This window comes from Juglans microcarpa x Juglans regia, chromosome 7S (genome assembly GCF_004785595.1).
Source record: "Juglans microcarpa x Juglans regia isolate MS1-56 chromosome 7S, Jm3101_v1.0, whole genome shotgun sequence".
Classification (NCBI taxonomy): Eukaryota; Viridiplantae; Streptophyta; class Magnoliopsida; order Fagales; family Juglandaceae; genus Juglans; species Juglans microcarpa x Juglans regia.
Genome location: NC_054607.1, coordinates 5,595,072 through 5,610,696, shown reverse-complemented (window position 1 = coordinate 5,610,696; position 15,625 = coordinate 5,595,072). Strand labels below are relative to the sequence as shown.

The 15,625-nt window shown below is 36.6% G+C and overlaps 1 protein-coding gene across 1 annotated transcript; it reads right to left on the bottom strand.

The window, feature by feature from the left end:
- Window positions 1–417: 417 nt before the first annotated feature.
- LOC121240485 (mitochondrial import inner membrane translocase subunit TIM22-4-like) lies at window positions 418–6,180 on the bottom strand. Its single transcript, XM_041137941.1, has 4 exons — window positions 5,842–6,180; window positions 4,970–5,160; window positions 4,813–4,885; window positions 418–806 (listed from the first exon to the last, which is right to left on the bottom strand). Exons 1-4 carry the CDS (start codon window positions 6,002–6,004, stop codon window positions 721–723), a joined length of 513 nt encoding a protein of 170 aa, XP_040993875.1. The 5' UTR covers window positions 6,005–6,180; the 3' UTR covers window positions 418–720.
- Window positions 6,181–15,625: the final 9,445 nt, after the last annotated feature.

The following is a 15,625-nucleotide window of genomic DNA, read 5'->3' as shown; positions in this document are numbered from 1 at the left end:
AATTTATTCATATATCGACTATCCTGAAACGTTATCCCGAAACGCTATTTCGAAACGGTACTGGTACCGAAATATTTCGTTCCAGTACCTTGACCGGTACGGCGTCCAGTACGGTATTCAAAACATTGGTATATAGTACACAATCTACATAACTTAAATGATAAGAATTGATTTATAACATTCAAAATTTAAAATTTATCTTTTAAATTAAATTATAGAATTTTTTTTTATAAATATAAATCAAAATTATACTACGTAAACAAAACTTCCCAACCTTTTCCGCGGGTATTATGACAGCAGCCTCTGAGATGACTGTCACAAGCTTACTGTCCGACACAAGATATGCTAATAAAAAAAAAACAGTAAAGTTGGTATCAAGGAGTTGTTAACATTCAGAACTTTAAATATAAGCACAAGTAAATGAAAACTCCTTTTCATTGATTTATTTGGATGTGAAAGTCAGTGGATATAACATCTAACAAACCACTAAAACTCTCTCAGATTGACGAATACATCCGCAAATCGTAACTAGCGTATAAGGAATACACAAAATGGTACAAAATTCATAAAAACTTCAATCAATTTTCCCTAATGCATTCCTTCGGTAACGGGGATTCTTGCTACTCAAGTAAGGTTGAAAATAAGGTATCATGAATGAGCCCTAATTTCTTTTTTAATAATAACGCTTGCAAAAATGGGGCAGTATAGCAATGCACCAAATCAATCATGTCTATCCAGAAACTTCTCTATCAGAACCGAAAACGCTGCGAAGCCGGCACAACCAGCACACGCTGCTTGTGGACCACCTAGAACCACATTTAAGAAGGCGAGTAAGGCATAACATGGAAAGAAAAAAGGGAAAAAGAAAACAAGAACACAATATGGAAAGAATCACAATAATGAGAACAAAGTAAAATTGCTTTAATATGGTAACTATGCAGATTCGGTGGTGGTCATGACTTCTTCAAAAACAAAAGGAAAAACAAAGCCACTCCATACAAAGAATGATAGAGGATCTAGTAATGAATCCGACCTGAGTCTAAAACATTATACATCAACCGCAAGGTTCATAACAAGACACAATGGAACCTTACATGATCACGGGAGATACAAGGAGATCAGATCCTTCACGAGCGTAGACTGACCAAAGGACTCTATTTACATGATTACTCAAACCAAACTAATTTATCTGTAATTAATACTAAACAAGTAAAATGTAGCAAAAGCCACCATAAGGTTGATAACAAAGCTTAAAAATAAAGCGGTTCTGCAATAATTTTTAGGAGGGGTCCTAAAACGTCCAGAAATAGGCACCTCTGGCTTGGAGTTTGCTACAGTATGTTACTTCTGACCTACGTTCTTGAGGCTATTTGAAAGTGCATTCCCTTTATATTTCCCCATCCATACATCCGTATAACTCAACTTTATCAACAACCCAAATAAGCAAAGATTTTGAAACACAGGCAAAACAAAAATAAAATTTCACAATTCATTACTATCAACAAAATTGAGAAAAACTAATAACAATTAGGCTGTGATTGAGAAGATCGAGAGGAGGTTGGCTGGTTGGGAGAAGTTATACTTGTCGAAAGGGGGAAGAGTTACTTTGATAAAGAGTATGTTGTTTAATCTTCCTACATATTTTCAAACTTCTCACTTATCAAAAAAATCTTCCTACATATTTCCTTTCTCTTTTCCCTTACTGCAGGGGGGGCAAATAGAATTGAGAGGATATTTATGAATTTCTTGTGGGGTGCTAGTGTGGAGGAAAGAAAGTTTCACTTGGTTAGTTGGAATAAGGTTTGTTCTCCAGTTTCTTGTGGAGGTTTGGGGGTGCAAAATTTGACTCTTTAACAAAGCTCTTCTTGGGAAATGGTTTTGGAGGGTATCATATTGAGAGGGATTCATTATGGAGAAATATTGTGGACGTTAAATATGGGAGGATGTGGTGGAGTTGGTGTTCTAATGAAGTAAGAGGAGCACATGGGGTGGGTTTGTGGAAGTCCATTCGAATGGGTTGGGGGGAATTTGCCGATCATATTAAATACAAAGCGGGGGATGCGACAATGATTAATTTTTGGCATAATATTTGGTGTGGGGATTCAGCTCTTAAGAATGTTTTTCCCATCCTTTTTAGCATTGCTAGGGATCAAGATGCTGCAGTGGCTGATTCCTTTCCTTTTGTAAATAATAATCTTCAACTGTGGATTTTACTAAAGATGTGCAAGATTGGGAAGTGAATGTAGTTTAGGATTTTTTTGGAAGATTATGGCCCCGTTTGGATAGTGAAAATGTTTCGTTTCATCTCATCTCATCATTACAACTTTTCCAAATTCCCACACAAAATATAATAAACAATTCAACTTTGTCAAATTCCAAAAAAATAATAATATTAAAAAATAATATTCTAACAATATTTTATTCAACTTCACTTTCATCTCAACTCATTATCCAAACGGCACCTATATGATATGAAGATTGTTCAGGGAAGAGAGGATAGTCTCTTGTGGTTTCAAGCTGGAAATTCCAAATTTTAGGTTAGTTCTTTTTTTTTATATAAGTAATAATATTATATATATATATATATATCAATAAGAGCAACCAAGTACACTGGACGTATACAAAAAAAACCTAGCCCATACAAGAGAGCCCTAATGACCTAAAAATCCCATGAAACCTACCCAAAATACAACAAGCCCCAATTTTAATATAACACACCTCCCCAACCCCAACCCCTTGTTTCCATAAAACTAATCCTCTACCCGAACATCCCACTACGAGATCATCTTCACAATGCCAGGTTAGTTCCTTTTATAAGGCTCTAACCTGTCATTGTGTCAATGATTAACCCTGGAAATGCATTTGGAGATCTAAGGTGCCCAGTAAGGTGGCTTTTTATGTTGGTTGGTGTCTCTTGGAAAAATTTTTACTACAGTAACTTGAGCAAGCGAGGACTATTTGTCGTAGAATGGTGCTTTATGTGTAAGAAAGATGGTGAATCTATTGACCATCATTTTCATCATTGTGAGGTGGCTAAGACTTTGTGGAATGAGATTTTGGTAGGACGGGTATTGCTTGGGTGATGCCTAAGCAAGTGGTGGACCTTTTTGCATGTTGGCAAAGTTTTGAGGGGAGACAAGTGTTGTAGCCATGTGGAAGATGACCTCTTTGTGGTTAATGTGGTGCTTATGATTGGAAAGGAATGGGTAGTGCTTTGAAGAGAGAGGACGTTCGATGGGAGAACTTAGGGAGTTTTTCTTTAGTACTTTGTGTTTTTGGGCTAAGGCTCATGTATTGAATGGAGATAATCTTCATGATTTGCTTTAGACATTTCTAGTTCTGGCTTGTATTTAGGTGTTTTCTCTTGTATACTTCTTGTATACTTGGGTTATGCCTATTTACTTGGTAATAACATTCTCTTATTAATTATATATATAAAAAAAAAAAATTAGGCTGTGCTTTTCAGATTGTGTTTAACTAATCACTTTGTAAGGATAAGGATAAGGATATGTGGTGTGGGATCCCGCATTGCTTGGGAATGAGAAGTTCTTGTTCTTTATAAGGTTCCAATGGGGCTCCAATTGTATCATTGACTAGTCATTTTGGAGTATAAGCCAAGTAGTTTGGGCTTTCCATTGGGGCATTACAACCTTGTCTTTAGATTCAACATATTTGCAATCACCTTTGTTGTGCACATATCATCACTCAACAATTTTGTTCCCAAGATCCCTACCTATTCTTATTTTGGACTTTATTTAGGGTTAACCAAATGTAGATACGAACAGGTAGAAACACTCCAAAATAAAGTCAATTCCTCCAAACTCATCTTGAGATCTTGGAACAAGGCAATGGTTGGATCTAGGATAAGATGGAAGGAAAGTGGCTAGAGAATGAAAATAGGTTTTTCTGCCTATATATATATAAAGGTTTTTCTATTTATACAGTTTCTGTTGCTTACATTTGCCATTACCAGAAATCACAAATGTTTTTCTCAATGGATTCTGTTTGGGTTACCGGATGAAGTAGTGTAATAATCAAATGATAAACAGTAGACTTAAACATCCTGTATTCAATTCTGTACTTGGATTTTCCTTGGATTACCATATAGGTGGGCTCATGTATTTAAAAGGCTACATTGGTGAGGTTTAATGACGTAGAAAAAGATTCTGTTCGAGTTGGTCATCCCCTATAATTACGCCAAACCTCTTCGAAAGTTCACTAGATTCTTCCTAATTATGCTGCAATAAGAAAAGAGAAGCCAACTTTCAAATCCATGCTGCTAATTTTGAGCATCCAATGAACTTCAGAAAGAGGGAAGATCAAAAACTTGTCTCCTTTGCAGTTCAACTTTCTGTACTTGTGTTCATAGAGACTAGCTTCATTGAAATTGTTCTTAACAATAATCATTAGACCATACAGGACAAGATGTATTCGTACAAATTTATATATATATATATATATACAAAAAAAGAGATAGAGAGAGAGAGGGGGGGGGGGGGGGGGGGGAGGGAGGGAGGGAGAGAGAGTGCCATAGGTTTTCCCCAGATGGATGGGGAAAATACAAATCAAAGCAACCTACCATATTTTTTTTCATGACCACTAAAGTTCAATCCATATATGCTATAAACTTAAAGCTGAGCACACAAGCAATATGATATAATCCCAAATATTCAAGACCTTGGACTTCAATAACATCAACCTAAGTGTGGGACTTTATGGTGACACGTCATAAAATCTTCCATGACTGCAATTCATAAGTTTATGTGCACTGGAACCTAGAAAGAAGGCTCAGGTGATGGAGAGAGATTTTACCTTTTGCCGAGATTACACCTCCAGTTACACACCCAGCCACAACTGTATTTGTAACATCATGCTTTGCCCGTGCCTGAAATCACATAATCCATAATTGTTTTTAATTCAATATAAAGTAGATCAGAACCATATCTTTAGACTTGATTTCTGACAATACCTTCTCAACAACACATTCAGCTGCGGAAAAAACCAAGCCCATAACTGCAAATGCTTTAGCAGAACTCCAGCTCCTCCGCCCCATCTGCTTGGCTGTATAAATGAACTGCTGCCTACCAGTCATTTCCTCCTGCATTAGAGGGTTGTCCAATGCCCCAAGAAACATACCCATGAACAGCCCAAGCCCACCTCCTAGAAACATTTCCACAGCATACTTAGTAGCAATTTTTTTTTTTTTTTTTTTTTTTATAAGTAACTTGGTAGCAATTTGTTAGTAACGTACTATAAACTCCACACGTAGATGAAGACACAAGCCTCGAAAAAACAGAGCAAGATCCATCTGGTTGCTTACAAAGAACATAATTTCGTCTTTTGAAAGTAGAGTTTTCAATTCTCTTGGACATGAAAGAATTCAAATTTAACGTTCTTCATGCCTTATCTTTTGGGGGCGAGGGAGGGTCATACTCAATGACCTGAGGTCTGAACTATCCTAAAACTAAATTAGGAATATAATTCAAGCTACAAGGCAAACAACCAGCTCTTAGAGAGCATTACATCATTATCAGAAAAATCCTAAGAATCGTTTGCTTGGTTGCTGACAAAACGTGAGTGAAGGGGAAAAAAAAATTTGAGAGTAGTTAAATATTTCCCATTTACAAAAAAGAAACAAAAAAAAAAAAAAAAAAACATATTTCCGAACCCAATAATACTACAATGATAAAAACCAAATGAATAAATTCAGCAAAAGGAGGCTTTTCCTGCATTTTCTCCTCAACCAAAGGCGACACAAGAATGAAATTTGCAAAAAATAAAATCAAACCCAAGTGCGGAAATTCTTTAAAGAAAAAACTACAGAAGGGTAATTGGTCGTACCCGTGACTCCGCTAACCACACTGCGCACAGCGCAGTTGTTCCAAATATCTTGGCCGCGTATTTCCTCGGCCGTGGGCAATCTTAGAGGCTCAATCGGAAGCCTCTCAGCCTCTTTTGAGCCCGATGAACCGTTAGCAGATTCGTTTCCCGCAACGGAAGCCATGAACGCAGCTCGATTCCAAAACCAAAAACAAGCATAACAATAAATAAACGGAATCACCCGAGAGAGAGAGAGAGAGAGAGCAGTGATGGAAATTGGTGATCACGGAGGCTTTTGTGGCCTCGCCGCCAGGCTCCAACGTAGAGTACCGAGTTGGGGCTGTCTATGCAACTCTTTTAGGTGCGTTTGGTTACCAAACTCACTTCAACTCATCTTAACTTATCATTACAATTTTTTCAAATCTCAATATAAAATATGATAAATAATTCAACTTTTTCAAATTTTAAAATAATAATAATAATATTAAAAAATAATATTCTAATAATATTTTATCATCACAATTCAACTCAACTCAACTCACTTTAACCTCCACACACACCCTTAAAGAAGCTCATTTTTGCGTAGAACAGAAAGACCTCAGAAAAAGGAGTCAAGGGCTGCCGAGGTTTTTGGAATCTTGGGATGCAAGAAAGAATTATCCCCTGCGGTTCTCCCCTGGACCGTTGCGTGGAACGATTTAAATATGTATGATGTGAATAGATAATTTTAGATAAAAATTAAAAATTAAATAAGATATTATTTTTTAATATTATTATTTTCAAATTTGAAAAAATTGAATTTTTTATTATATTTTATGTTGAAATTTAAAAAAATTATAATAATGAGATAAAATAAGATGAGATAAAATGAAACGTTTATGTATTCAAACAGAGCCTAAGGTGCGGTTTGGATTGGAAGGTCACTTGAGGAGATCTCAGCGAATTTCGTACGGAAATGTTTTCTTGGTTTATCTTTGAAGATGACTTCAGGAATTTGAACTCATTTCATACCGAGAAGAATAATAATATTTTGATGTGTTCTCGTATAAGACAAAATGCTTACTCATCGTTACTTTTTTCTTTTTGACTATTTCCATTACACAGGTGTCATGAAGGCTCCGAAAGCCCTCACCCACCCCTTCACCCAAGCCCTTCACGTACGCAGAGCTCGAAGGCCCTCACCCACCCCTTTCATGCACCCCTCGTCTTGACGTAGACCTCCTCACTCTGGGCAGACCCATCTCCTGCCGTCATCGACTCCAAACCTCACCAGTTCAACCCACTTCACGGCATAGGCGAGGGGGCCATCTCATCTGCAATCTGTTGGAAACGCACGAATTGGAAGGCAGCTCGAGGTATTGGAAGCATCTCAAGACCCACGGCGAAGGCAACCCAGGTCCGCAGATCGCGTGAGAGATACCATCCCCACCAATCGAGCTCGATTTCATCTATTGCATGGTAAGCGTACCACATCATGTCCCCCTTCCTTTTACAGAGATTCCCCTGCCCCTAACCCCCTCGGCTGGGAACACAAGTCTAGGGTTTTGATCGTGAGATTCGCGTTTAACACTGTAGAACTATTTTATTTCCGTTGCCCTTGCATGAGAAATTCACAAATCGCCTACACAAATGAAACTCACCCTTTCAAAAATCTGCAAACACCGCACCTCAAGAACTCGATCCTACCATAAACACCCACGTGGTATTTCTATCACTACCACGGCTCCAAGAACATGGTCCTTCCAAGTATGTGAATCTAACTCATCTCAAAGCATTTTTAGTTGTTATTTATGCAAGGCACAAATTTCAGTTGGCGTGACTCTAGTTGGGAGATGAATTTGCTGGGAAAATGTTTTGGGTAGTGGTTACTGATCGAGATAAATGTGTATCCATATTATGCAAACTGTGCTCATGAGCACGACAATGCTAAGTTTCATGTTATTTTCATTTCCATTTGCAATGGCCAGCTGTTTAGAAAATATTTATGCTGTTTACCCATTTCATTTCTTTAGATGTTATGGTTTGAAATTGCATAATGATGATGCATAATGAGATTATTTAGCAATGCATAATCTTGTGATGTTTATGGTTTGCCGTGCATGTTATTTTTTTTTTTTGTATGCATACTTGAATGTGGTAGTGGGATGTTTTGATTTATAATTTTTGTTCTGCTACTGCCGTGCATGTGGTTTTATTTTTGGGTTTGCATACTTGAATGTGGTAGTTTGCTTGGGGCCTCATTTCATTGTTTGAAAAATTAAATTCTTGTTCTGTTTTGTTTTTGTTTTTAGTATGCATACTTGAATGTGGTAGTAGGTTGTTTTGATTTATTATCATTGTTCTGCTACTGCCGTGCATGTGGTTTTATTTTTGGGTTTGCATACTTGAATGTGGGCCTCATTTGAACTCAGTTAAAAAAATTAGTATTGTGTTGTGTTTTGTTTTTATTTTTGGTATGCATACTTGAATGTGGTAGTAGGGTGTTTTGATTTTTCTGTTATTTGTTCTTCTACTGCCGTGCATGTGGTTTTTTTTTGGGTTTGCATACTTGAATGTGGTAGTTTGTTTGGGGTCTCATTTGAACTCACTTAAAAAAATTATTATTGTGGTGTGTTTTGTTTTTGTTTTTAGTATGCATACTTGAATGTGCTAGTGGGGTGTTTTGATTTATGATTTTTGTTTTTTTGTTTTTGTAGTGTATTTATATATAACAAAGTTTACTTTTGTTAATAAACTTCCGTCTTCCCTCATCTTCTAGCGATACTCCTTACGCTCATCTGCTAGACATCGTCCATATCAACAGGTATGAGTCATATTTTAATTTCGGGTCATTACTCATATTAAGGCATATTGCCTGTAATATTGCATATTTGACAACCAATGTCTTTTTCTGTGTTATATTACCAATTTCTTAGCTATTCGAAATGGATTATCCGGAAAACATGATCCGGGATCGTGAGATTTGGGGCGATGGCATGGAGAATATATTCATTGACATGCTATACCAGGATGCCCTTCAGGGTAGATTAAAGGGTGAAAAGATCACGTTTAGAGAGCATTCAATTTATGCTCAGCGACTAACCGCTGTTGGTGTAAAAGTGTTTGATGCGAACCAGGTTCGAGGCAAACTTACAAGGCTTAAGGGTTTATAACGTTTGTTTACCGATTTATTGAGCCAAACCGGGATGAGTTGGGATCCCGACACGAAGACAGTAGTCGCGAGCGACGACTGCTGGGAAAATTCTATCAGGGTAAAACTTAACTTTCCCACCATCTTTCTTTAACCAAAAAGCAAGTTTGCTCACTACTCATCTGATTATTAACATGTATGTATAATATGTAATTGTTAGGTTAAATCCAAATGGGGGAGGTTTTGTACTTTTGGCTGCCCAAAGTACGAGGAGCTGTGCACCATATTTGGCGCTTCTGTTGCATATGGGACTATGCAACATGTGTCAACACAGTTGCCCGCAGATAGTGACGAGGAGCGCCGGCTTGATGAGGAGATGCGAGTTCGGCGCCCTCCCGCATTTGGCAATCGACAGGGATTGCCCATTGACAATGATGACTTTATTGACTTGATGGGGATCGGGTCACCTTCAATCGATGCACCGACACAATCATCATGTAGGCCGAAGAAGAAAAAGAGCGAGTTTGAGGTACAACTTTCTGAGGTCGTGGAGGAGGTGAAACGCACGCAGATCGCGCGTCGTAGGAAGTATGAGGATCAGGAAGCTGTGGATTCATCAAAGCGTAGCAAAGGATCACAGCCTAGTGATCGCACCAATGGCGGTTACGATCCGATTAGTCATTGTGCGACATTGTTCAGCGAGCTTTCCCCAAGGCTGGAATCTCAACAACTTGTTCATGCAATTAAGGAATTACTAAACCCAGATATGCGGCAGTTCTTCTTGTTAATAGATGCCGCCGGGAGGGACGATTGAGCCCGTAATTGTTAAATTAGCATTTGTAATGAGTTGTATTTTATTCTTTAGGCCATTGTGACTCTATTTATATTCTCATACCTTTCATGAGATGATTTATTGGTTTGATGAGTTTATGTACTGCTAATTTTTCGACCATCGTTGTCTGGACCATTCATTTAGATGAAGTAGATGAGGGCCTGATTTTAAGGGTTAAGGCAGTGTTTGGATTATGTATGATTGTTCACCTTAATGCATAATAATTATATGGTTATAATAATGCATGATTATTTTGTAAACTTGGGAGATTACTTAAAATTGTTGTCAAGACAAAAGTGCGAATTAACTCACTGTGTACCATGCGAATTGGTCAGCAGGAAGCTACTCGATGAACGTGAACCTTGATGCAGATGACATCTTCCCATATATGGGTTCGATTGATAGTAGTGGAGATGAACTTGCAACTGATGATCTTAAGACACTCGCATTTCTTGAGAGGGCCGGTAGACAAGCGCAACAGAATCTTAGACGGCCATAACATAATATCGGTCTGCGGGGACATCAATATATTTTGGTAGTTTTGAATGGAAATCCAATGAATTCTTGCGAGTTATTCCGAATGGAGGTTGATGCTTTCCGCGCATTATGCAGCTTGTTACGTTCAAATAGATTTTTTAAGGATGCTAGAAAAGGGGTGACCGTCGAGGAACAATTAGGCATGTTCACATCGGTAGTGGCGGCTGGAGAAGAACAACGGGGAGTGGGGCAGCGATTTCAACATTCAACAGAAACTGTTAACTCCCACGTAACGAAAGTTATGCAGTCCTTGTGTAGGCTTGGGACATATCTTATTTACCCAACTCACACATCCGGGGTGCACCCAATAATCGCAGCTAATCCGAGAAATTATCCTTGGTTTGAGGTAAGTTGTTTATGGTAGATAATAAATTATAATTTTGATTATATTAGGTCATTGTTTAATAAATTATTTGAACCGTATGCAATCATATCTAGATGGGTTCTTCGTTTGCAGGGATGCATTGGTGCAATTGATGGGACCATGATCGACGTCATTGTACCTGCAGAGGTGCGCAAGGCATATCGCAACAGGCATGGGCGAGTTGCCCAAAACGTCTTGTGTGTATGTGACTTGGACATGAAGTTTACATTCCTGTACACTGGTTGGGAGGGAAGTTCGCATGATGCACGCGTATTCATCGATGCATTGAGTCAGGACCGTAACCAATTTCCAATGCCTCTCGATGGTAAAAATATTTAATATTATTATAATTATTTTTGTCTTCAAATTCTTTCTCTTTATATGTATTTTGTTACATCTGTGGGAATGGTTGGTAAGGGCCTGATTTTTTTCCCGTTAATGGGTAACAGGTCATTATTATCTAGTCGATTCGGCGTACCCATGTACTCGGGGATTTATGCCCCTATCCCAGAGAGAGATATCATAAAAGTGATCGTTAGGGTCAGCGGGGATTTAGGGGGTATAAAGATTATTTTAAATCATCGTCATTTATGCATTCGTAACGTAATAGAACGTACATTTGAGATCTTAAAATCACGATTTAGAATTTTAAGACTCATGACTGCGTATAAAGTTGGGAGGCAAGGGGATCTGATCATTGCATGTTGTACATTACACAATTTTATTAGAATAACGACGCCGAATGACTAGTTGTTCGAGGACTGGAGAAATAGGGAGCTCAGTCCAAGCGGTCATGCATATAGTGACGCCGCAGTTTTAGCACATCATCCTGACATGACCGTCGAATCAGCCCGAGCTATGGCTGGAATTAGGGATGACATTGTCATTTGTATGTGGGAAGCTAGGGGTGGTCATTGATATGTATGTAATAAATATTGGGATTATAAGGGTGTAGTTAAAGATTCAAATGTATTACAAACTTGATTTTGATGTGGCAGTATATTACTTATTTACATACATGGGGAAGTTTGTACCAAATTTCTTTAGAAAATATGGTTGCTAATTTTATGAGCTATATACGTAAATTTAGTTTAATGTAATGATTGGTCGATATGTAAATTTTATACCGCTAACATTATAAAAAAAAAAAAAAAGTGATTTTATAATTTAATGATGTTATTTTTTTAATTTATTATCATTTACCATAATTGAAACTAACCAGAGCTAGGCAAAATGACCATTAGTAGTTGAATATGGAAAAAAAATTTAAGCACAATTATTTATAAAAAATTATTTTATATATATTAGTATTATTTAGCGATTTTGGAAACAATTAAAAATCATTTTTAAAACATTTTTTATTAATAAATTTTTATTTGATATTTTACAAAAAAATTGTAATCCGGAATATATTATTATTCACTATATTAAAAAAAATAAAAATTAGGTAGTTAATTAATAATTTATTATTACTTATTATAAATTTATTTATAAATAACATCTATCTCATTTCAAAAAAAGTTAAAACCATATCAACTAACAACTCATCTCACTATTATTCATAACTTATCTCAACTCATCTCACTACTTTCACAATTCATCTCCACTCATCTCAACTCATCTTCGAATCCAACGACACCTAAATCACCGCTTGTGTACTCTAGCACGATAATTTTACCACTTTGGTGCAACTAAGTAAGAAAAAAATCAGTTTATATTTCTTTGAAAGAAAAATCTTTGAAAATGGATAATTCTAAGAATAGAAATGATTTATACAAACTCTAAATAGAAAAGACTCATATAAATCTTGGTAAAAAAGTGGACTCCGCTTAAAAAAGTGTAAAAGAACTATTTTTTATTAGTGAGACTCACTTTTTTACAAAGAGTTTGTATAAAATTTATCTATTTAAAATTTGTACCTAATATTTCTCTTCTAAAAAGTCATATTAGAATAGCAAATATAATTGTTAATATTCTTTTCTATCTTATTCATATATAAGTAATTTTTAGTTTCTTATTCTTAGTGAGAAAAAACCATTTGAGAAATGCTTTACACGAAATAACATGAAATTCTAGATAAATATATTTTAAAAACTAATATCGCAAATGAATTATTAAGATAAAAAAAATACTAATAACTTGTCATTAAATAAATATTTATTAATCAATTATTAAGTATTTTCAAAATATTGCTCATGTTTTATTAGATAATACTGACGATTATTTTGTGATTTAATGGAAAATTAAGATTTATTACTTTAACAATAACTATATTTAAAAGTCTTTACACCACATATCATTCACATACAGGGGTGAGTACAGACCTAGTTGGAGTCAAAATTCTCTAAATCTGATTCCAACTCTGACTTGTGTTGGCTCCAATTTGATTTCGATTCGACTTGTCAGAGCCCCTAATAATATTATATATATATATATATATTATTAATTATATATATATATATCAATATGAGTAACCAAATACACTTGATGTATACAAGAAAAGTACACATAGCCTATACAAGAAAGCCTCGAATGACCCAAAAATCCCCTAAAACCTACCCAAAATACAACAACTGAATTGGAATGTAACACTCCCCAACCCTAACCTTTTGTTTCCGTAAAACAAATCCTCTACCTGAACATCCCACTACGAGATCGTCTTCACAATACCCTCCCTTTAGTCTTCCCTCAACTTGAGCTACCTCTATGAGCATCGTAGTTGATTGGCCATGAAAGACGCTTTAACTCCCTGCTTTTCTTAAAATGTGATTTGGTTTCAAGTGCGTGACTCACCTCAATTGTAGTGAGTAGAGCTTTAAATTGGTCTTTATATTCTTCATGTTCTCCATATGAAAGCCCCAGGGTTTGCCCAATCTGATGGTGAACCCGCTATATCGTTTAACAGAGGAAGAGAAACCAAGGGAACGACATTATCCCCAGCCACAGTACCCAACTGCACTCCCGATTCTAAACCTTATCTCACATGAGGCACCAACGACAAACCGCTAATTTCTTTCCCGCCATATTGTTGCTCGACAGTTATATGGTTGTTGTCCATTTTTCCTGTCACCATTGCAGGTTCCTCCCTTCCATCAACATTGCTTGACTTTGCACCACCCCCCGATGATCATTGTTGTGTCACTTTGTCTGACCCTACTGCTCCATTCATAGAACAGGTAGGAGAAACACTACATTTTGTAACCTTGTTTGCATCTTCTAAAAGTGGCTTGATTGTTTCTTCTAAAGTACTCGAGACCTTGGAGGGACCACCGTCTTCAACTAAATATGAGCCCTGGACAGAAGTACCAACCCCATTTGCATCTGGTGCCTGAAGCCCTACAACTCCCTCATAAGGCATAGTAACACTAGCATAGACAAAGATGCCAGCGTCCAACAACCCTATTTGTGACGCATTGAGACGCCCTTTGCTGCACACTTTTGGCCTTCAAACCCAAAAGATCTACCCCCTGCCCTCCTACATCCATACTCGACCCACCACCAATACCCATGACTAAGTCAAGCCCCTTATCCACTTTAATCATTAGATCTCTCACATACTCTATAACTCCATTCAATTGAGTTTTGACATCCCACAATATCCCATCCACCTCTCCCAATGTCACCTAACTACCTTTGTCTCCTACAAGTGCCTTACTCTTTCTTTCTGCCGCTGAGTTGACCTCGGCCGGACTACCCACCATTGATCTCAACTTCGTAGCGTATGAAGCACCTTTGACTGATGATGGCATTCCCACTATTTTTCCATCAACAAACTCCCTGCTTCGAATAGTGGTTTTGGACTCAGTAGCACTTCGAATAGACTGAGGAAAACCTTTCCATCCAATGCCATTTGTGCCATCCGGAATCACCAACAAACCTTTCCTCCTTCCATTCTGGAATTTTAAGAGTTGCAGAAAGCTACCCCTTGCGTTAGCATGACGTTGAATGATAAAAACTCCATTACCTATTATTAGCTTTTTGAAGAAACTTTCATGACAAATAAGTTCTAAACAATCCTCAATCCCCTTAGCCACCCACGAAGTTGTCATCCCCCATAGACACATGAACTTAGCTATCATTTTACTACGTTCATAAATACGAAAATTATTTCCTCCATCTTTCATAAAAACAAAAGTTTTTTATTCCACTTTCAACCACCTCTTACCTTCTAACTGAGACGAATCCACATCGTGTGTCGTCATTGTCAAATCTCACTGCAAATCTGTGCCCACTGCTCTCTACTGCTTCTGCTTCATCCTCTTAAGGTAAAAAAACATATATGTGCCCACATAATGGACTCTCAATTGCCAGATTCCGTTGATCAAGTCAAAAGCAGGTCGCAGGCAAAGGCTCAATGCAATTAAAAAAAAAACTAGTACTGTGCCAACTCAAAGCAACTCAAAAAACCCAGACACTGGAGGGGCATCAACGTCGGAGGGCCCTCAAAAAAGGATCCCAGCAACTTTTTGAAGTTTACTAAAAATATAACTAAAACTTATTGAACAAGATGCCCTTGTTAATGGTCATTCCACATTAGCGTTTACAGTAAATATTTAATTATAAGAAAATATTAACAGTAAATCTAATAGGAGCCCAACAATAAAGTATTACATGTTATTATATTATAGTATTACATGTTATTATATTATACTAGTGTCTAATTTATTTATAACTTATTTTATACTAGACATACATCTAATGTTAATTACATCTTATTATATTTTAGTAAATTAGTATTATGTGCTATTAACTTATTATATTAGACTTATTTCAATACTAGTATCTAACTTATTTTTATATTTGATTATGTATGATAATAATACTATAATGTTTACATATACTATACTATTATTAGTTTTTTTATATTATAGTATAAATATATTATTTTATAATAATTAGCTCACATTAGTATATTATTGAATTTAATTATATAACTATACTA